We start from the raw sequence: 23,389 nt of genomic DNA, 5'->3' as shown, positions 1-23,389 counted from the left end.
CGTTCCAAGTTTGGTTTACACACAAACCGACTCTATAATGAAACAAACTTTTGCATACTGATCCAGTCTTACCGAGGTAAGCTAAACATTGAAAAATCATGGACAAACTCTATAATCCATGAATACTTATTAATACTGAATATTTAATGACAATCCGCATGATTGCCAGAGATCAACAAACAAACACACACATGCTTTCATATGCTTTCTACTAAAAGGTATTGTCTATATAAAAAATATGAAATATTTTTTACTTATTTTAAATAAATTCTACAGGGTGTACATATATAAACTCTGTATCTATCTTCATCAATTTGTCATTCGAACATGCAATGCTATTGCTGTTCGATTAAAGGGCAGAATTTGATTATTACCTCATCAGTAGAAGGTATGATCCTGAATAGGCTTCACACTACCAGACATAAACCTCCCTCCCTCGATTTTTTATCCCCCCCCCCCTCCGAATTTTGTCTATCAAACAATCCTTGGACTATTCCTAAATCGAAGCAGGTCCATCACAACCAAAATCAGAACTTCACACTCACCATATCATGCCCCCCACCTCCGGATTTTTATGTGTGATGTTGTCTGAGATAAAGTATATTAAAACAAACACTAGCCTATCATAGCCTTAATCAAGACTTCACACTCACAAGACCATAACCCCCTAGATTTTTATCTAGTGTTATGTCAAAGATAAGTCTATCAAAAAATCCTCAAAGTATTCCTCAAATCAGGGAAGTGCAACGAGGGAATTGACAATTTTTCATCTCGTATACATATTGTGTGTTTATCATCAGACAAACATTCGGTTTACATACTGGCATGTATTAGAAATTGACTTCCAAATTAATTCCTGCTTAAGTTTCTTTAGAAGTTATCTTATTTGAGGCAATATTTTTAAAGGCCGGATGCCCTTTCCTGACACCAACCCAATGTGGTGATAGGAGGAACCAGTCAGTAGTTTATTGACACCATTTCTTGGTAATTGCCTACTGAAATAATGTAGTATTTGTGAGTTGTAAAACATGAATATGAAGAATAAATTGGATGAAAACGCTTCTGTATCGATCAACACATATAATTATTGGTGCTTATTATTATGTCAATAAACAAAAATAGAGAAAAACTTTTATCGTGTGCCTACTTCTCATGAAATATTTAAAAAATCGCATGATATATTTAAAAATTGCAAAAATTGATCAAGTTGTTTATTTTTGAAAAACAAATTTGTCATTTTATACCGATAATTGAAAGCCGAAGCTATTTTATTATTCAAATTTTGTTTTTAACTTGTATAAAATGACCCTTCTAAAAAAGTTTTCATAATTTGAAAATTTCATTTTCTGAAAAAGTAAAAAAATGAATAAAAATACATGTTGTGTTAATAAATTATTGTTTGGTTTTAAATCTTTTGGTTTTCTTTCAAAAAAAAAAAAAAAGAAAAATTGTAATTTTACTATTGCCACTACTTTTTTCTCCTTTTTGACACAGTAAAATTAGATTATCTTGAATAAATAAAAAAAATATTTGATCAAATTATGATTTTTGGAATATTTTATCTTTGTTCTGTGACTGGCACTTACATCGTATAAACATTTCTGTATTTTATTTACTTTTAAGTGCCAATCTGAATAAGCACCTAATTATTTATATCATGATAATGATATAATTTGTAAGGAGGATATGACTAAATGTAGCCGACAATGGAATGTTGTTGCAATATAAGGGGCATAACTCTGTTTAAAATCTCTACATAGTTTCTGTGTAGATGTGGAACTATGTCTTGTTTGGGATGAATAAGAGGTAAAAAGAAAAACAAAAACTATTTATGTGATTTTTGGAATATGATATTTTAATTTCCTCATGAGTATGTACATCATACAGATTTTTCTTTGTTTTTTTTTTGTTGTTTTTATTTTAATATTCTTGATATGAACCCAATTTTCCTATAAAGCCGTAGCTAGAGATAAATTTAAACAAAATAAAAGATGTCTTCAAGTTCAACATAAACAAATTCCTGACAAACCACCCTTTTAAGTAAGACACTCTATCAAATCTCCAATACTAATGATTACTACGATACTATCTCCTTGATTATCTCATGATTCATTGTAACTATCTTATTGATTACTGTACACGCAATAACCCTTATCTCCAAGTGGCGTCTGGGCCTTGATAAGTGGTGACCTCCATGTAAAAAAAAAAAATTAAAAAAAAAAGATAATCTCAAAACAAAAGGGTGTGCTGCCCAATAAACAAGTCTAATTTCAAATTTTCTGTTATGATTTTTTTTTTTTCCTAAATTAAATGAAGTGCTGGACCATCAGTTGTTAGTACATCTGTGTTGTATCTGTAGTAATTATTATTATAAGCTCCAAATCTATTGGGTATATAATTGCATCATATTTGGCATAAAGAGCCCTTGGAATGCTGGATGTAATAAAATAAAAAAACACTAATTTTGATGTCTTGATAAAGTCGCGACTCCCTTTCTTCACAGAAATTGGATTAAAAGCTGATATTTTGATGAATTTTAGGCTGGTAAATTTTTTTTTTTTTTAAATACTGTGATTTGATTGTTGCACGTTTTAAAATTATATTTTTTTTTATAGGGTGATGTTGTTTTCCAGGTTACAGATTTGAAGGAAAAATTAGATGTAAGTATTTTTACTTTTGCCCAGGAGGTTGTTTTTAATCAATTTTATCAGTCAAAAAAAAAAAAAAAAAAATAGAAAAGTCATGTAAAAAAATGTCTATATTTGTTTATTCGTCCTTTCTTCTGTTGAGATGAAAACAACTTTTTATTTAACCCTCAAAACAAGGCACAGTGCCACTTGAGCATAAAGGGCTGCTATTTGGGACCAAATTTACAAGGACTATGTAGGGAGTTGAGCAGCAAGATGTCTGTTCACATTACATTTAAACTTCTGCATGTCAGTACAAACAGGTAAGCAGGGACCCGAGAGGAAATTCCAAAGTTAAACAGTTCAAGAGAAGAAACTATTAGAGTAGAAGGCTTTCCAGCATCTAGGGATTTCCAAAGTGTAGGACTGTCGGGTTTTTCTACTTTATGGTGTTAATTGGCGTTATTTACATCTGGGAGGGGGGCACAAATGTTTTGATGCTGCTGCTGCATGCAAGAATCAGGTGCCCTCACATCCTTCGCTACACAAGTGAGATGTTTTTTATTTTACAGACATCCTACTGCATCAGTGCAAACTTAGTTGAAAGCAATTGATTTTAGTGGATCCTCCTTTCTTTCCATAGAGAAGGAAGAAGTGAAAAGGAAAGAAGAGGAAAAAGTATGCTGGATGAAAAAAAAAATCTTTTTTGCGTTCATTCTAGTGATGGGACGATTTCAAAATTTTTCCCAATTTCGATACAATTACCAATTCCATACTAAATTCCTGATTCTGATTCTGATTCTTTATAACTCTCTTAATTTTTAACTATAAAGTTACTATTTTTTTCCCCCCGATTACCATAAAAACACATGTTTAGTCTTTGAAGGTAGGCTTGGTTTCCAAGTGTACAATATGTTTCTGAAGATAAAGATTTGTTGCTTAGAGTACATACTGAAGTACGAACCATAGCAGGGTTATGTATAATGGATAGAAATTTCTGCTTTTAGGCTTAAAAGGGTGATGCAATGTACATCCGGATTCCTCCTTATAATGATATGATTGTCTGGTTAAGCCATGAATACCGACTGGTAGAGCAGCTTGGAGAGAGACGTCAAAAGATGCACTGAAAGCCTCATGCTTAAGAATATTATCAGCTCTGACCACGAACACGCATCTTACTAGATTATGACTCGAATAATGTAGCCAATATCACTCGGCTACTTCAAATGAATATATCTCTTTCACAGGATATATCAAAAGGATGTCTGAGACAAATAGGGAACCTGTCTGACTTTGCTTGCTATCTCGATAACGTGGCATGTTTGTTTGAAGGAGTTGTAAATTCTGAGAATATTATTCAAAAGATTAACCTCTACTGTGATCATTTATTTATAAATGTTTTCAATATCAAATATATTGTTTTACCCGTATGATGTATTGCATATTACCAAAATCAAACAATAATATCTTAAAGACAAACATTTTATTTTGTTATTTTTTTAGGATAAAATTCAATACATTGTTGATTATGTTGGCAGCACAGATTCTGACCATTGGATAGTTCTTTGTGGAACTCATGAGTAAGTAATATGAACATTTCTCTTTTGTAATCTTACATTGCATGGAAAAAAGAATTTGATTAAAACTTGGAACAATGAAAATGAGTTATGAGAAAATCAGAAAATTATTCGATCCTAGTGAAATTTTCATCCATCTATCTATATAATTAAATAAAGTTTATTTTTCCTTTGTGTCAAGAGTTTCCAGAGAAAAATAAAAGAATACTTCCTAAATCTTTCACACCACTTTTTTTTTTTTTTTCAAACTTTTGATGTTATCTTTTTGTAAAAGTAGTCACACAGTTTCGACTATAGGTAAAATAAAATAAATATTTTAAATAAACAAATTGACAGCACCTCCTTTTCACTGATGTTATAATTCGCACAACCTCTTAACTTCACTGTGTCTGTCAGAGCACATTCCATTAAAATACTTGTAAAACAGGCACAGGAAATTAGTTTGGTTAATAGTGCAGGACGTATTAGGTAGGAGACTGTTTTTGGATGCTGTCAAAGACTGAGAGACTAGTCACATATGCAGCAGCCTAGATGTGGCATGGGCAAATGGCGGCTTTGTAGAGATATAGGATACTCTCAGGCCTGAGTATTTTTCTAGCCTAGTAGAGAGAGCCCACCTTTTTTTTTTTTTTTGTAGTAACAATGGCAATGTCTTTAACATATTTGTTCCAATTTATGTTACTTGTGAATGTTATTCATTTTTTGGTTTAATGTAATTATTATTACTATTTTAGGTTTAATTGGTTGTAAAAAATATATTTATAAAATTAAAATTTTTGTTTTGTTTCAGAGGTGATTTGAGTATTTTACAGTTATCCAACAATTATGAGGAAAAACTTCTTTCCACTTTATGTAAAGGACATAAAGCGACAGTACGATGCGTCAAATGGGATGACCAGGTGTGTATAATATTATCGTATAATTGAATTAAGGTGTGTATAATGTTATCTTATTAAATTAAGGTGTGTATAATATTATTTTATAATTAAAATATTAATATTTTCTGTTAAAGTTTAAAGTGTATATAATCTATATAATTATAAAACTGTTGACCTTGCTTGCTTTTGTCTTCAACGATCAGGCAATTTCATCTTTTAAAAAAAAGATGACCGGTTAATATATATATATTTAAAATATAATTATCGACTGACACATGTTTTGTCATCTATGACTCATCAGTGGCTGATTCTAGTCATAGATGATGAAACATGTATCAGTTGATAATTATATTTTAAAAACAATATTTCTGATCCATTCAGGAAAAAAAAGTAGGAGACATTACTTTTCTATTTAGATTTAAATATATATAAATCCTCCGTATTTGTTTGATTCAATTTCAGAACAAGACTTTGCTGACTGGTGGCGAGGACTCAATGATATGTCTTTGGTCTAGTAAACCCAGATCTATATCACAGGAACTTAAAACATCAGTAAGTAACTTGAACGGCATTTTAATTATCGTCGGAACGATTAATGAAAATCAGGAATCAGAAAAGTCTGAACTTTTGTAGGTATTGGAAAAATTTGATTCTTTACCAATTTTGATACTAAATTCCCAATTCTGGTACAATTACAGATTCTGATTCTTTATAAATCTCTTAATATCTAACTATAAAGTTAGTTTTTTTCCCCCCTCGATTACCATAAACACGCATGTTAAATTTGCAGATATTTTCTCAAGCATAAAAATACACTTGTGTGTGTGTGTGTTTTTTTTGGCGGGTGGGGGTATAATCTATCGATTTTAGTTTCGCTGGTCATTTAAAATCAATAAATATTTGTTATTTTACCATTTTTACCAGCAATAGATTTTTCTTTAAACGAAATCAAATTAAAAAGACAAAAGAATCGTTTTTGGCATTGTAAAATAGACTCATATTTTTCCGATCTCGATCCCCCCAAAAGTTCTGATTTTTCCAATTTTTGATCCCGATTAATCGTCCCAACACTATTTCATTCATCTTGCATACCATATATCAATTTCTAATCATAGTTTTCTTCAGCATTGAACAACTGCAGTTTTTCTTTGGCTTTCTGTCTCGACTCTCGTAAATAATCGATCATGCCTCAATGTGGTACATATGCAAATGAACTATCCCGTTCTTCAAACGGCTTTTATGCAGTCCAGGATCATCTAATTTGCATACATTCATCTTTTATCTTTTTTTTTTTTTTTACATGGGCATCACCACTTATCAAGGCCTTGAGACCACTCGAGGATAAAGGTTAAAGAGTGTACTGTAGAAATTGGACAATATAGTAATCGTTAGTAATTGAAAATTGGTGAATTTGTTAAGCTATATGGAACGGCTCATCAAAAACTTGTTTACGTTAGACTTGAAGACAACCATATTGTAATCAGCTGGAAAGCAGGAAAACAATTCCATAGGCGTGTAGTTCTAAGAAAGAAGCTTTGCTCATGGAATCTATGATTAGGTTTAGACACAGATAAAGAGGGGGGGGGGATTATTGACAGTGATTTCTGCTAGATTTCTTACTTGCCCATTGCCGGAATGTTGCATCCCTGTGTTTTACAAATATTTTAATGGAATGTGATCTGATGAACTCATTGCACTTGTGCCCCCTTGATATACATATCCCTGACAAACCCGTTCAGCAACAAAATCACACCCCTTCACTGTTGAAGTCCCTAAATGCCAGAAAGCTTTCTACTCTAATAGCTTCTTCCCGTGAACAGCTAGAATTTGGAATTTCATTTCTATTACCTGCTTCCTTGACTGTGCCGATATTCAGAAGTTTAAATGTAACGTAAACCAACATCCTGCTAGTTTTTTCTATGCATGGTCCCAAATAGAAGCCTTTTACATCCAAGTGGCGATATGTATTGTTAGTCCCCCGATAAAGGAGGGAGGGATTGAACCTAGTAATCCACTCCCGTTTGTTTGTACTTTTATTGATAAGCAAACCTTGGATTTTTTAAAAATTTTGCACAAACATTAGTCATGGTGAAAGTAAATTGGGCTCTTTCCAGACTTATTCACTTGTGGAGGGGGATACCGCATGCTCGGCTTGTTAGGGGTGAAAGTGAATTAAAGAAAAAAATAAATTGCATATGAACATTGTGTGACTGTTAAGCATAAAATCAGCTGCATAATACCACATCAATTTCTCATCTTTTGTTTTATGCATAAATATGAGAAATATTATGCATAAATATTATGAGAAATATTATGCATAAATATTATGAGAAAGCTATTTAAAATAAAGAAAAGAAATAAATAAAAATCCAGGTCGGCATTTTTACTTTTTTATCAATAGTTTTCATTACGCATTACTCTTCCGTCTTGACACCACTTTAAAAAGTCTTTCGGTGCCACAGGTCCATCTAGTCTGGCACATATTTCTCTTTTTTCCAATCATATGCTAGCCACAGCCAGTTCATTCTTGTCTTCACCCTTACATATCCATTTTCTTCAATGATAACCCGCCACCCTCTGAGCATGTGGGGTCCTTTTTCTCTTTTTTCTTGTGGCGCACACTTTCTAATTTGCATATCTGCTTTTTTCGGCTGCTGCTGCTCTCTTCGCAAGGCAGTCCTCCTTTGCTGCTGCTGATATTTTTCCAGACACTCATATGCACTATTTTACCACTGTAACTGTTACATTAATTTGAGAAAATTGTATTAAATATTTTTTTCTGTCATTTTTATTTTTCAGAATAAATTAAAGATGAAGAAAACTATGAAAAAATTCCAGCCGTATTAAAATACGTTTCATCTATGCAAAGTTCCAGACATATTTGAACATGCATCTCCCGGAACGTATCATTTTTCAGAATTTAAAAAAACAAACACACAAAAAAAAAAAATCAATCCATCAATATCAAAAGTATAAAATTTTATAAAATTTTTAAATAAAAAAAAATATTTTAAAATTTTTGTTTTTATTCCAATTTTTTTTCTCATAACGCTCATGTCTTTGAGCATATTACAAATCAATTCTACAGTTTTTAATACCAATGTGTATTTTATTGTTTGTGTATAATTGTTTTTTAATTAATTTCCTTGTAGTTCACTCATGTACGAGGGTCATCTCAAAAGTAAGGCCTATTTTTTTGGTTCCCCGATTTATTGGAGAGGGACCTATGTTTTCAGTGGCATCCGTGCTTCTGTGCGTCTTTTAGTCCGGACTATTGTCAGATAACCGCCCATTAGTTTTTCCTGAAATTTTGCCACAAATTGTATTACATTAAATAGATGTGTACAGCAAAAAAAATCTTTTTACAAAAATTCCCGTTGCGCCCCCCCTCCCCCCCAGGGGCTCAAGAGGTCAAAAATGCCCCCAAATGGCCAAAAATTACACATTTTGCCCCATAACTTTTAATCCATCCATTAGATTTTTTTAAAACTTTGACAAAATGCAGAGCCCATTGTTCTTAATATAAATTCAGTATGGGTGGTGACCCTGGCAAAATTCTGGTTCGCGTCCCCGAGGAATTTAGTGCTAAAAAAAAACATGCCTTTTTGGAGCTCTTTTGAATTCAAATATACATGTCTTAAGGCATGAAACTGCTTAGTTTGTCCATTTTCACTGGGATTTGGCATTCCCAGGAGCTCAAAAGGGGTCAGAAATGCTCCAAAATTGCAAAAAATGACACATTTTACCCCATAACATTTGCCCCATCTATTAGATTTTTCTGAAACTTGGCAAAAATGTGAAGGCAACGTTGGCCCTTCACATTCATCATTTCTTCACTATTTTTTTTGTGGCATCATCTCACATGCAGCACAAGAGGGGGACCACGCACGTGCGGCTTGTTATCTAAAAAACTAAAACGTTGAAGGACTATGAAGATTGGAATGGTATTATTAAAACTAGCATCATTTTATACTCCAGAATCTATTTTTCTACATAGTCATCACCATTCTCAATGCATTTTTGTTAACTTCTTTTGATCATAAAATACTGGAGCGGTTTGTCACTCACATCTCTGTCATCACTCTGAAATCAACGAACCCATCTAACTGTGCTAACACGGTTGCAATATTATTTATGTATAATGGGGTATCCTTCCTGAAAGTTGGGAGATTCTATTTATAGACACTGCTGTTAGGAATCAAATTAATTCACATTCTGGTATCCACCAATCAGAAACCAGAATTGCTCCATAAAAATTGAGTCTTTTTAGTATTCCAGCACATAAGTTTTTCGTGAGAAGGACCTTTTGCTCTTCACTCGTAGAATTATAAAGTCCAGAACATGTACAGAACAGTAACCCACTAAAAATTCTTTATATCCAGAAAAGCTACCCATCGGAAACTCTTCTGAAATTAAACATGGCTTCCAATTCAAACTGCATCCACTTCATAAACATTCAAAATCACTTGGATTTAAAAAAATCAAACACCAAAAAACAAAAAACAAAAAAAAACTTTTGCTTTTTTTTTTTTTTTTTACATAGGCATCACCACTTATCAAGGCCAAGAGACCACTTGAGGATAAGGGTTATAGAGTGTACAGTAGAAATTGGACATTATAGTAATCGTTAGTAATAGAAATTCGGTAAATTTGCTAACAAGTGAAATGGCTTATCAAGAACTTGTTTACGTTAGATTTGAAAACAACCATATTGTAGTCAGCTGGAAAGCAGGAAAATGGAAGATAATTCCACAGGCGTGCAGTTCTAAGAAAGAAGCTTTGCTCATGGAATCTACGTTTAGGTTTAGGCACAGATAAAGAGTGGGGGGAATTATTGATAGTGTTTTCAGCTAGACGAGTGTTTCTTGTAAAAGTTTGGCGAGGGGGGACCATAGACTGAAGCTCAGTCGAACACTTTGCTTTGAATTTCTTAGTCTTTGGCAATAAAATCAATGTCAAAACCCGTTCTACAGAAAATATCCTAACTGTAATCTCTGAACATATGTACCATACACTGGACAAAGCAGGGGAGGGTAGAGTAGTAGCCCTAGATATAACTAAGGCTTTTGACAGAGTATGGCATGATGGTCTTTTCAGGAAAATCAGATCATACGGTATCACTGGACGAATACTTAACATAATTAAATCCTTCTTAAATAAGAAGAATCCAGGTTGTCCTCTATGGTAGAACATCTAAACAATATTATATAAATGTGAGTGTAGCTCAGAGGTCGTTCCTTGGACCTTTATTATTCCTAATATTCATAAATGACCTCCCTAATAAAATTGTCTCTGAGATGGGTATATTTGCTGATAACACCACGCTCTATAACATGCATGAGGGGAGAATGAATGAACACATATCTAAGGCAATGGCAGAAACACTAGAGGAAGACTTCCAATCTGTAGTGGAATGGTGACAGAAATGGATGGTCACAGTCAATACTGCCAAGACTAAGATTGTTCCCTTTAAAAATTACAGGAAACCTTCTCAACTACCAATAGCTGTGGCTAAAGATACATTGCCTGAAAGTACTTCTTTCAAACTCCCCAGCTTAACGTTCACAGGATACATGAGTTGGAACAGATACATTGAGAGCATTGTCAAGGCTAATGCAAAGAAGGTGGGCTCTCTCTACCATGCTAGAAAGTTACTTACGCCTGAAAGTATCCTGTGCCTCTATACGGCCACCATTTGCCCATGTATGGAGCATTGTTGTCACATTTGGGCTGGTGCATCTGCTACTAGTCTCTCACTCCTGGACAGGGTTCAAAAGAGTGTCGCCAACCTGATAGGTTCTGAACTGTCATCTAAGCTTCAATCTCTGTCCCATCGATGATATGTTGTATCCCTCTGCCTGTTTTACAAATATTTTAATGGTGGATGCTCCAACGAACTGCAAGCACTTATAACCCCTCGAGGTAAATACCCCCGACAAACCCAACAATCAGCAAAGTCCCACCCCTACACAGTAGATATCCCTAGATATAAGGTCTTCTACTCTAATAGTCCCCCCCCTCCAGAACTGCTAGACGTTGCAATTCACTTTTTGGTTCCTGCTTACCCAACTGTACTGACATGCAGAAGTTCAAGTGCAATGTGAACAGACCCTTGCTGCTCAACTCCCTACATAGTATCCCTGCAACTTATGTCCCTGATAGTAGCCCCCTACATCAAAGTGGCACTGTGCCTTGTTTGGAGTGAAAATGTGATTTAAAAATATATATATATATATATATATATAAAATTTAATTACATTTTTAAATAAAAATATATTTTAAAATTTATCTTGTTTTTATTCCAATTTTTTTCTTATAATGCTCGTGTCTTCAAGCATATCTATATATATCTATAAAAGTAAGAATGTGTGTGTGTGTAAGGACACTTCTCAACCTATGTACTCAAAAAACTTTTGATCTACAGACTTGAAATTTGGTATATAGAGTATTCACACATGTGGAAAACTTTTTAATTAGTTTTCATCCGGAAAAAAAGGGCTGCTAAGGGGTCAAAATTGAAAAAAATTTATACATGGGGATATTGGAGTTTTATTTGTTTCTCAACTTTTTCACGAATGCGCATGTATGAATTGTTCACACGACAGATTTCTTATGCTATGAATAAGTAGGTCTGAAAACACTTTAATGGTCGTGTCAAGCTGGTCTAATGGTTATTGTACTTGACTTGCTGTCGAAAAAAACATAATACTTTCATGCACATATCTCAGTTTCTGTATGAATTAAGAGATAATATTTATGCATATTTTACGACTAGGCAATGCCGAGCGGCCTGCTATTAACTAATAAGAAATGAATTCTCCACTGTCTTTTTTTCTTTTTTTTATGTGCATTTTATTGTGTACTAGCAGTTCCACCTGGCTTTGCTTGGGCCCTATGTACTGTTCATAACTCTAAGTGTGAATATGTATGGTAAATGTGATGTGTAGCGTTACTACGCATGCGCCGTACAGACTTAAAAATAATGTTGGAAATTGGCTTCGTGTTCGTTCATTCATTCGTTCTGTTTGTCGTCCATTTTTTTTATGCATGTCTACTGGTTGTATTTTATGTTGAATAAAACCTTTTTGCTCATTTAGAAAAGTCTTCATTTTTATTACAATTTTCCTTGCTGTGACATCACAATTCAGTAGATAGCATTGGTTTCACTTAAAATTCAATATTTCATTTTTCGAATTTCGCTACAATAATGAAGACCTTCATTTTTATTACAATTTATTCAACATAAAAAAAAAACAGTAACAATGATAATGGTAAATTTGAAAGATCGTCGGAAACAACTGCTGATGAATGGAACCACTGATATTGTACCCTCGTCAATTGTATCGACTCTCTAACAGCTGCTCACCCTAAAAATCCTCCGAATAAGCTAAGTATACTTATCAATTATATATCACCTAAAGTCTATTCCCTGATATCAAATTGTATAACATTCGAAAAATCTATTATTATTCTTCAATCTACTTACATCGAACCAGTTAATTCTGTTTTTGCTCGTCACCTACTCGCTACTAGAAAACAGCAACCAGGCAAATCAATTGATCAGTTCCTCTTGACTTTAAAAAATCTTTCCAAGGATTGTAAGTTTGAAGATGTAAATGCTTCTCAGCATGCTAAACTAGCTATACGGGACGCCTTTATTACAGGTCTCACTTCCTCAACGATACAACAAGAACTACTAGAAAGCTGTGAAATTAATTTAGATAATGCGATAACAACCGCAAGATATCTCGAAATGGCTCAACACAATGCAGCGGCTTATGACACTTTGTCAGTTTTAGAAAAAATATTAATGCATCCAGAAGAATCTAAAAATAATCCTAGATCTGAATTAACTAAATAATGTGATGCTTTTTCTAGAACTAATCAAGCAGTTCACTATGCCAAATGCCAATTCTGTGGACGTGAAAATCATTCTCAAAACTCTTGCCCTGCTAGGAATGCTGACTGTCTTACATGTGGAAAGAGAGGTCATTTCTCTAAAGTCTGCCGGTTTGAAAGAAAGCAGACATCCCCTAATATAAGAACTAGGTATGCATATATTGTTCTCACAGCTTCATCTCGAATATACCTCACTCACAATATTCTATTGTAAAGGTAACAATAAACAGCATTTGTCTGAAAGATATGGTGGACAGCAGAAGTACTCATAATTTCATAAAAATGAACGTCATGAGATCACTCGACCTTTGTATACTACCTTCCACTGACACAGTAAGTATGGCTTCCTAAAACCTCACAAGCAAAGCCCAAGGTCACTGTGTTGCATCTATCGCAATTAATGGACAAATGTATCCTAATATGCGTCTTTCTATTCTACCCAACCTGTGAACTCCTATTATATTTGGACAAGAATTCATGCAGCTACATAACCGCGTAGAATTCCTTTTTAATGGAAAAATACCTCCCTTACAAATCTGTAATGTCGCGCAGATGAAAATAGAGTCACCTGCTCTTTTTGCCAATTTATCAAATATCTGTAAACCAATTGCAACAAAAGGCAGGAATTACTCTGCATCTGATTATCTGATGAATTTATTCGGAATGAAGTACAGAAACTCTTAACAGAAGGAATTATAACTAAATCTAATTCGCCAGGAAGAGCCCTAGTTTTGGTAACCCACAATGAAAGACATAAACGTCGCGTGGTCATTGACTATTTTGCCACTATTAATCAATATACATTTTTTGATGCTTTTCCTCTCCTCCAAATCTCAAATATTCTACGCCAACTATCACAACATAAAATGTTTAATAAATTAGATTTGAAGTCTGCATATTACCAATGCGCTATTCATAAGGATGAAAAAATTTATGCAATATTCAAAGCTGACGGAGGCCTATACGAATTTTCTCGGTTACCTTTTTGATTAACAAACTTGGTAGCTGTGTTCCAACGCATTAGGCAGAATATAATCGAAGAACACGAACTCAAAGGTACTTTTGGCTACATAGATGACATTGTCATGGGAGGAAAAACTTATAAAGAATTGTACGAAAATATGAAAACATTTGAAAAAGTTGTCAATCGTCTTAAGCTACAACTGAAAAATGTGAATATGGTAAAACCAAACTTAGGTTTTTAGGGCAACTATTGGAAAATGGAACAATCAGTCCTGATCAAGGTAGGCTCACACCACTAAAAGAATTAGAAATTCCATACTGTAGCAAGTCACTCAAACGAGTCTTAGGTTTCTTCTCATACTATTCACCATGGGTAGAGAATTTCTCCTTTATTAAGCATTACATTATTTCTTATTACTGAAAAAAACTTAAAAATCAATTTCAGGCAATAAAAGATGAAATTTGTAAGGCTTCAGTTGCAGCCATTGAGGATGAAGTTCCATTCACAATAGAAACGGATGCTTCTGCGACAGCATTAACAGCCTGCCTTTCTCAAAAGGGGATGTCCAATAGTGTATTTTTCGAGGTCCCTGACGCAGTTGGAGTGTCGACACTCAGCAGTAGAATGTAAATCAGTAGCCGTTGTTGAATCTGCGCACAAATGAAATGATCTCTTACTCGGTCGACATTTTATTATTCCTGACCAACAAGCCGCTTCATATATGTTCAACGCTTAGACACCAAACGGCATTAAAAATGATAAAATACTTTGACAGAGACTTGAACTTTCCAGCTATTCTTATGATGTAGTATAAAGACCAGATTCCCTTAATATAAAAGCTATTCTTATGATGTAGTATAAAGACCAGATTCCCTTAATATAAAAGCTATTCTTATGATGTAGTATAAAGACCAGATTCCCTTAATATAAAAGCTATTCTTATGATGTAGTATAAAGACCAGATTCCCTTAATATAAAAGCTATTCTTATGATGTAGTATAAAGACCAGATTCCCTTAATACTCTTTCTTGTTCATGCTTTACTTTGTGCTCATTATCACTAAAAGATCTGCACACAGTGCTCTGTCATCCAGGAGTATCGAGGCTGAATCATTTTGTGAGACAAAAGAATTTACCATTCTTTATGGTAGATGTTACACGTACCTGCGCTGAATGTTAAATATGTGCTGAAACTAAAACCAAGATTCTTCAACCCCCCTCAGGTCGTTTAATCCATTCTCGATCCCCCTTTGAATGTCTCTCAATAGATTCTATGGGTCCAAAACAATCTATGAATAATTGCAAATACCTACTTGTGATCATAGATGAATATTCACATTATCCATGCCAGGATATATCAACAAAACCTGCCATAAAATGTTTCCAGAATTTATTTACCTTCTTTGGTTGCCAAGATTCCATCCATAGTGATCAAGGGAGTCAGTTCTTTTCAGGTTAACTAAAAGAGTTCCTCTGGCAACATGGAGTTGCAATGGACAATGCGAGAGAGTAAATGGTACAATTTGGAAAATGATCAAACTCACCCTCAAGACCAGGCAACTGGGTGATCGTCATTGGCAAGAAGTACTTGACATTACTTTGCGCTCTATTCGATCTCTCCTTTGTACAGCAACTAACACAACTCCACGTGAGAGAATGTTCAGTTTTTCGAGAAGGTTGGATACCCGATACACCTTTCCTGAGTAGTTGCAAGGAGGCCCAGCTCTCCTTAGAAAGTTTGTCCGTTAACACAAGTCTGACCCCCTAGTAAAACCAGTAGAAATAATATCTGCAACTCCCAATTTTGCCAGAATTCTTTTCCCTGATAGCCGTCAGTCAACTGTCTCGACAGAAGACCTAACTCCCACTCCTGCCACAGACTCATCTTTTACAAACCTGGGATCTCCTGTCTTTACTGATCATTGTAAACCGCCAGATTCTATCCCATCAAATAGCTCTGAACCGGAGGTGACAGATCAACAGGAACCCTCTAGGAATAATGCCACACCAAATGGTGAATCTTTATCTTCAGTCGACAAAACAAAGTGTCCAGAAACAGAAGAGCAGCAGCAGTCAGACTCGAAGAAGGATGCTTTGAGATTTCTTCTAGAATCAACAAAATGGGGACGGAAGATCATCCGTAATCCGAAATTTAAATAAAAATGCGACAGAGAGTGTTATGATGTGATATGTAGTGTTACTACACATACGCCATATAGACTTAAAAAAAAATCTTGGAAATTGGTGCGTTCGTTCATTCATTCGTTCATTCATTCATTCGTTCGTTCATTCGTTCTGTTTGTCGTCCATTTGTTATGCATCCCTACTGGTTGTATTTTATGTTGAATAAAAACTTTTTGCTCATTTAAAAAGGTCTTCATTTTTATGACAATTTTCATTAATGTGACATCACAATTCAGTAGATAGCATTAGTTTCACTTGAAATTTAATATTTTATTTTCGAATTTTGCTACCAGTATTAAGCAGAACTGGCAAGTCACCTATTGATTCAGTTGCTTAAGAAACCATGATTTTATAGTTTTTAATAATTCCTGATTGATTGTAGTATGAAGCATTCAAAAAAAAAAAAAAAAAAAAAAAAAGTAAAATTTGTTTTGGTACTTTTACAGTTTAATCAAAACATTAAAAAAATATAATATCGATAAAAAGTTATATTGTACGTAATCGTCATGGAATGAAGTTCCCCGAAAAAAAAAAGTTCATTTAATTTGATCAAGTAGTTTTTTTTTTTTTTTTTTTACAGCGAAAAAACAATTTGTTATGATACCGATCGAAAGGTAGCCATGTTTCGATTTGTAAGAAGAAAAGCTATGATTTAACATGGGAGGGGGTGTCGGCGTTTTAGATTGAGTTATCTCCCCGTGGCGTGTTCTAAAAATCCAAACATGACTACCTTCAGCGCGCTGTTATAAAAACGTGTTTTTCCGCTGTAAAAAAAAATACTCGATCAAAGTAAGTGAAATTTTTTTTTCAAAAACTTCATTCCATAACGAATACGTACAATATAACTTTTTTTTTTTTTTCAATATTATCATTTTTTGATGTCTTGATTAAACTGTACAAGTACTTTTGTTTTAAAGAAAAGGGGAACTTCGCCGATTAAATATTAATATTTAGACGGAAGAAAATTAAGGCAGGTACTTTTTACAATCTACACCGGGTTTTAGTTTATTTTTAAATCGGCTCGGCGCAATTTACGTCGTTGTTGCCAACCAGGTCGAAACATTTGTTTATAAAACGCTCTCTTCTCTAAAAATGCCTTTAATAATTGATGGCAAACCGTTGGGACAGACAATTCCAACATCTTTACAAGAACTTTGGCAAAGCTTTCCCACATTAAAGGTATTTATGATTATTTTATCGTTTTTATTATAAAAAAAAAACACCATTATAACAAAAACTTATATGTGAATACATCATTTGAAATCAAAATTTCAAATTCTGCAAAAACTTTCTTGTCAACCTAATATATTCTGTGATTGTTAATTAATAAATACTGAAATTTTCATTAAATTTGGTTGATTTCCCGAATCTTTCAGAATTTTTAAGTGAAGAAAGGGAGAGGTCAAAATGTTCGACCATTCATTTTGCGCATACCTATTGATAACAGATCCGGGTTTGCACAATCAAAACAAGAAAACGTCGCACATAAGTTCTATGGAAGCCGAAAATGTTAGATAGTCTATTTTATAGAGGATTTGAAACATTATTACACCTTAATTAAAAACAAAAATAATTAAAAAAAATAATGGGTTGATTATATTCTGTGATCGTTTTTTTTTTTTTTATAAATCGTCAGTGGAACGTGGCATAAAGGATTTCCATTTCTCTAGACTCTACCAACTGTTTCACGAATGCGCATGCGTGAATGGTTCACATGACAAATTCGTTATGTTAAGAATAAATAGGTTTGAAAACACTTTTTAAAGATCGTGCTATACTGGCCTTATGGTTATCGTACTTAACTCACTGTATTTAGGTTTTGGTTTTGATCTCAGCTCGAGTATTTTTTCTTTTACTTACAAGAAATGAACTGTTTAAAAAAAAACCCATAATACTTGCACATACATGTCTCGGTTTTTGTATGAATTTATCATTAAAACCATATACCATGTTTGAATGTATGGTTAAGTGTTGGTTTTACTCATTTAGAACTGCTTAAAGCTTCACCGCTCACTCATTTTGGGACCAAATTTCAAACAATTTTTACAGTTCATAAGCTGACCTTCTCAGCTATATTTTGAAATAAAAATGTTCAGGTTTCGTTCATTAAAACAAAAGTTATAATAAAATTACTGGCGTTCAAAAGTCCTCAGAATTAGTAAGGAATGTGAGAGACGATTTCTTCTAATTGGCTTTTTTTATTTTGTCAGTTTAAAAAGTTGGTAATAATTTTTATGGATTATTGACAATGCGTATGGTATTGAACACAAAAAAGAAAATATTATTTCAAAGCAAAGCCTGGAAATATCATGGATTACATAGAAAAATGTGAGTATGAAAGGTAATATGGTTAAGATTAAGCATAGAAAAGTAAAAGGACTAGTTGTTAAAACTGGAAAAGAAAAAAGACAAAACATTCTAGTAAAAAATATAATAAATTGATAACTTAAAATATTGCAACATTAATTAAGAATTGGCTATATAATGTTGAATTGAATTTAAAAGCAAATTCAGCCACAATGTTTGGCAACAAACGGCTAGCCGAGAGACCTGTCTGGTAGAGTCACAAACCAACTAGAATATTAAAGATATTGCCACACGAACTTAGGGTCGTTGCATGTTTTGGTGCTCTTGAGGCATTAGAGTAGTAAATTCCAGTTACCAGTGAGTGTTTGGTTACATTTTGAGGGGTCCAGCACTAAACGAAGCTAAAAATATTGCCACTGGAACTTAGGGTTAGTGCACATCTTCTTGCCTGTGTATACACCTGCACTCAGTGAGTTACACCCTTACCAAATGTAATAATTGTAATATTATTATTTTGACAATGCCGAGTACCTTTTCTTGTACACAAGAGTTTAGAAAAAACACTGAATTTTCTTTCTCTTGGGTAACATGGCATGTAAATAGATTTGCTCTCTGTAGAATAATTGTAATGTAGCCGTTACGCTCAAACTGTGTTCGTTAGAGTTCAAGCCTCTCTTAAACCCCCATGCCGTCTGGCACTATCAAAAAGGAATATCAAACAAAAATAAATCCAGTTTTTTTTTCTATTTTAACAAACAAACTTATTACCGTTACTCTCCTGTCTCGACACCACTTAAAAAGTTTCTTGCTGCCACATGTCCATCTAACCTGGCATGTTTCTCTTTCTTCCGACCACACACTGGCCATAGCCGGCCCACTCTTGTACTTCATTTTACACGTCTCCTTTGCTGCTAACTTTGTTTCTTTTTTTCTTTTTCTTCTGACACAAGCCTGAACACACTTGCTAATTAGCATATGCGTTCAAATACTGCTCCTGCTACTGATACAACCGCTTGCCATCCATCCTTCGGCTGCTGCAGATATTTTAATGCACACTCATATGCGTTCTGTTACATAATGATCGTTTTCAGATTAACTCGTATTATTTATAAAATATTTTACTGTTTTTTTTTCATTGCTCCCAGGATACGTTGAGTTAGTTTTCCTTGCCAAATCAGTGTATAAACATACCTGATCTATCTGAATATTGAGCATTTTTGCCATATGATATATACTACTTACCAAAATGTAATACTGTTTTATTATTATGACTCTGAGTATCTTTTCTATAAAAATTTATAAAAAAAGTAACGGTAAATTTTCTTGTGCCAAGCAACACAACATATAAACACACTTGCTCTACCTAAGATATTGAGCACTTATAATTTAACTGATAACACTTACAAAATAAATACTTTCTTATTACTACTAAAGCTCCCATACAATGTGAAACACATTTTTTTTTTATATGATGGTACAATAATAAGGTGCTTCGTCCTGAGTAATTCACCATGTAAAAACAATGGCTCTATCTAGCACTGAGCACTTTTGCCATAATTGAGCACTTTGGGATTACCATATACCATCTAATAAATGTAATACTATATTTTTTTTAAATTCCATTTTCACCCCAAAAAAGACAGAGTGCCACATTGATATAGGGGGCTACTTTTGGGACATGAGTTGCAAGGATACTATGTAGGGAGTTGAGTAGCAAGATATCTGTTCACATTACACTTGAACTTGTGCATGTCAATACAGTTGGGAAAGCAAAATTCCGGAAGCGAGTTCCAAAGTCTAGCAGTTCTGCGTAAGAAACTATTGGACAGTGAAGTGCTTCGTCCTGGGTTATGCACCATGTAAAACAATGGCTCTATCTAGCACTGAGCACTTTTGCCATAATTGAGCACTTTGGGATTACCAAATGCAATGTATTAAAAAAACCTTTTTTTTTTAATTCAATTTTCACCCCAAACAAGGCACAGTGCCACTTTGATGTAGGGGGCTACTATCGTGGACATAAGTTGGAGGAATACTATGTAGGGAGATGGGCAGCAAGATATCTGTTCACATTACCTTTGCATGTTAGTACAGTTCGGAAAACAGGAACTCGAAAGGGAGTTCCAAAGTCTAGCATTTCTGGGGAAGAAACTATTGGAGTAGAAGGGTTTCTTACACCTAAGGATCTCTACTGTATAGGAATGGAATTTTGTTGCTTCTCCAGTTTGTCTGGGGTATTTATGTAAAGGAGGTACAAGGGCTTGTAGTTCGTCAGAGCATTCACCAATAAAATACTTGTAGAACAGGCAGAGGAATGCAACATTTTGTTGATGGGACAGAGGTTGAAGCTTAGATGACAGTTCAGGACCTATCAGGTTGGCGATTCTCTTTTGAACCCTGTCCAGGAGTGAGAGACTAGTAGCAGATGCACCAGTCCAAATGTGACAACAATACTTCATACATGGGCAAATGGTAGCCTTATAGATGTACAGGATACTTTTAGACATAAGTAGCTTTCTAGCACGGTAGAGGGAGCCAACCTTCCTTGCAGCAGCCTTAGCAATGCTTTCAATGTATCTGTTCCAACTCATGTTCCCTGTGAACGTTAGGCCGGGGAGTTTAAAAGAAGTACTTTCAGGTAATGTATCTTTAGCCATTGCGATTGGTGGGTGAGAAGATTTCTTGCAGTTTTTAAATGAAAAAAACTTAGTCTTGACAGCATTGAATGTTAGCATTCATTTTTGTCCACATTCCACTACTGATTGGAGGTCATCCTCTAGTGTTTGTATAATAATGTTATCTCATTTTTCCCTTTTTTATTGCTGTTTCTTGTCTCGTATTTAATACTATGATAGAATCTAAATCCCGTTTTTCTGTGAGTCTCGCTTGGTAACACCTGGCAAACAACGAAACCGCTAGATTATACCGAGTTAGCAAAAAGAGATGCAAGCAGACGGCAAAAAATTGGAAGAAAAAAAAAGGGAAAGAAAGTTTTATTGCGCTTCAAAGAAAAAGAAAAGAAAGAGCAGAATATCATTGTGTTTTAACCAACAAATCTTTCATCTTGTGACAGGGAAGGAAAATGAACAATTCCAGGCTAGAATATATTTGTAAGTCTCTGGAAACGGTCTTTGCGTTTTGTCAGGAAAATCGGCTGCTGGAGAGGAGGTGCACAAAATGTCACCGAAAGTGTATCCGAAAACTTAACTGACGGTTTTGGCTGGAGATGTAGCAATGGCCACTGCAGACACTGGACCTCCTTGTGCTATGAAAGCCTTTTCCAGAGGTCCCATCTCTGGCTACCTATAATTATAAGATTAATATATTTGTGGATGTATGAAATGGCTACACACAAAAGCCTATTGCAAGAGTGTGATATCGGGTTGGATCACACTCACCAACTGGAAAAACTTCCCATGGGATATTTGCCAAGACTATTTCCCTTGGATTCTGATTCCTGTCTGAAAGTACATCAAATCCCACCCCCACACAGTAGAGATCCCTAGGTGTAAAAGATCTTTCTACTCCAGTAGTTTCTTCCCCAGAACCGCTAGACTCTGGAATTCCATTCCAGGTCCCTGCTTCCCTAACTGTACTGACATGCAGAAGTTCAAGTGTAACGTGAACCGACATCTTGCTGCCCAAATCCCAACATAGTGCTCCAGTAGTTGCTGCCCCTGATAGTAGCCCCCTACACGAAAGTGGCAATGTGCCTTGTTTGAGGTGAAAATGTAATAAAAAAAAATAAATTCCAGGAAAAATTTTTTTTGTAGAAAACTGCTTTAAAAAAAATATTGCCATCGTTGGCTGCTCCAAACTTTTCTTTGGATATAAAAAAAAATTGTTTAAACATGCAACAAAAAAATATTGAAAATCGAAAAACATCTAATCTTAAAATTAGTCTTTCTTCTCTTATAGATGAAAAAGATTTTTTACAGGAGATCATTTTACATTACACTGGTGTAACCTTTGTTGGTGTAACGTAAAATATTCCCCCTGTAAAAATTCTTTTTTTGTTTCTAAGAGAAGAAAGACTATTTTTAAGATCGTCAAGCCCAAATATCAGCTGACATGATATTGTAAACAAATACAGATGGAATTTGATGAACAACATTATCATTATTATTTTTTTAATTGTTTTTGCGAATTAGTCCACCGGACGTATTATTCCTCGTAATATATAATATTCAACGGATGATTGATTCTATAATAATACATATGCAATCTGCATAAATTAAAATATCATGTTTAAGCGTATTGTACGACTGGGCAACGCCGGGCGTCCATTTAGTCAAAAAATAATTATTTGCATTAAATAATTAAATATATAATTTGTACAAAGGAAAAACAGATTAAATAATTCGGGGCTTCTCTGGACTTAAGCAAAACAAATTGTTTTTTTGGATGCAGGATTTTTAACAGAATCAAATTCTTTGACTTAAGAATTTCAGGGACCAGCTCTCAAAACCTCTCCTTACAAAGTGAGGACCGTATTATTCAATCGACCAGAAGGCAAAGACAAAAGCAACAACCAGCCAGAGGGAACAGACTGCCGCCTCCCAGCTGACAAACAAGGAATGACCAAAAGCCAAAAGCTACTGATTTTTATGAAGTTAGCTGATTCTTCTTCTATCTCTCTGAGATCATCCTTTTCTCTTTTTCCTTTCTTCCACATCTTTCTTTGAAATCTCTTTTTTCTTCTCTTTTTTCTTTGTCTTTTTTTCCAAAGAAATCGCTTATTGGCTGTTTTTTTTTTTTACAATCTCAAATTGTCATTGAAATTAATTCTTATTTTCAGGTCACTTTCTCTGGGAGGTCTCCCATTTGTATGTGTTCGCAATCCCCCCCCCCCCATCACTCCGACCCAGGAAAGCAAACATGCCACTTTGCAGTTTTTCTTTTCTTTAAATCTATTATCAACAAAGAAAAAACTTTATTTAGTTTTTTTTAAATA

General features: G+C 34.3%; 2 protein-coding genes across 2 annotated transcripts in view; both read left to right on the top strand.

The window, feature by feature from the left end:
- LOC145252461 (WD repeat-containing protein 89-like) overlaps positions 1-8,064 on the top strand; it is a 51,339-nt gene extending 43,275 nt beyond the window's left edge. The window contains exons 10-14 of the mRNA XM_080111878.1: positions 2,616-2,660; positions 4,131-4,207; positions 4,995-5,103; positions 5,545-5,634; positions 7,882-8,064. Coding sequence (XP_079968004.1) covers positions 2,616-2,660; positions 4,131-4,207; positions 4,995-5,103; positions 5,545-5,634; positions 7,882-7,929 — 369 coding nt within the window. The 3' untranslated portion in view covers positions 7,930-8,064. The remainder of the gene's footprint in view (positions 1-2,615; positions 2,661-4,130; positions 4,208-4,994; positions 5,104-5,544; positions 5,635-7,881) is intronic.
- Positions 8,065-17,128: 9,064 nt separating this feature from the next.
- The window catches only part of LOC145252460 (protein N-terminal asparagine amidohydrolase-like), a 30,145-nt gene continuing 23,884 nt past the window's right edge, over positions 17,129-23,389 (top strand). The window contains exon 1 of the mRNA XM_080111877.1: positions 17,129-17,307. Within this exon, the coding sequence (XP_079968003.1) occupies positions 17,221-17,307 (87 nt within the window). The 5' untranslated portion in view covers positions 17,129-17,220. The remainder of the gene's footprint in view (positions 17,308-23,389) is intronic.

The sequence above is a fragment of the Euprymna scolopes genome, chromosome 29 (genome assembly GCF_053919585.1).
Source record: "Euprymna scolopes isolate OS-2025 chromosome 29, ASM5391958v1, whole genome shotgun sequence".
Taxonomy (NCBI): Eukaryota; Metazoa; Mollusca; class Cephalopoda; order Sepiida; family Sepiolidae; genus Euprymna; species Euprymna scolopes.
This window is presented reverse-complemented; position numbering and strand designations above follow the sequence as displayed.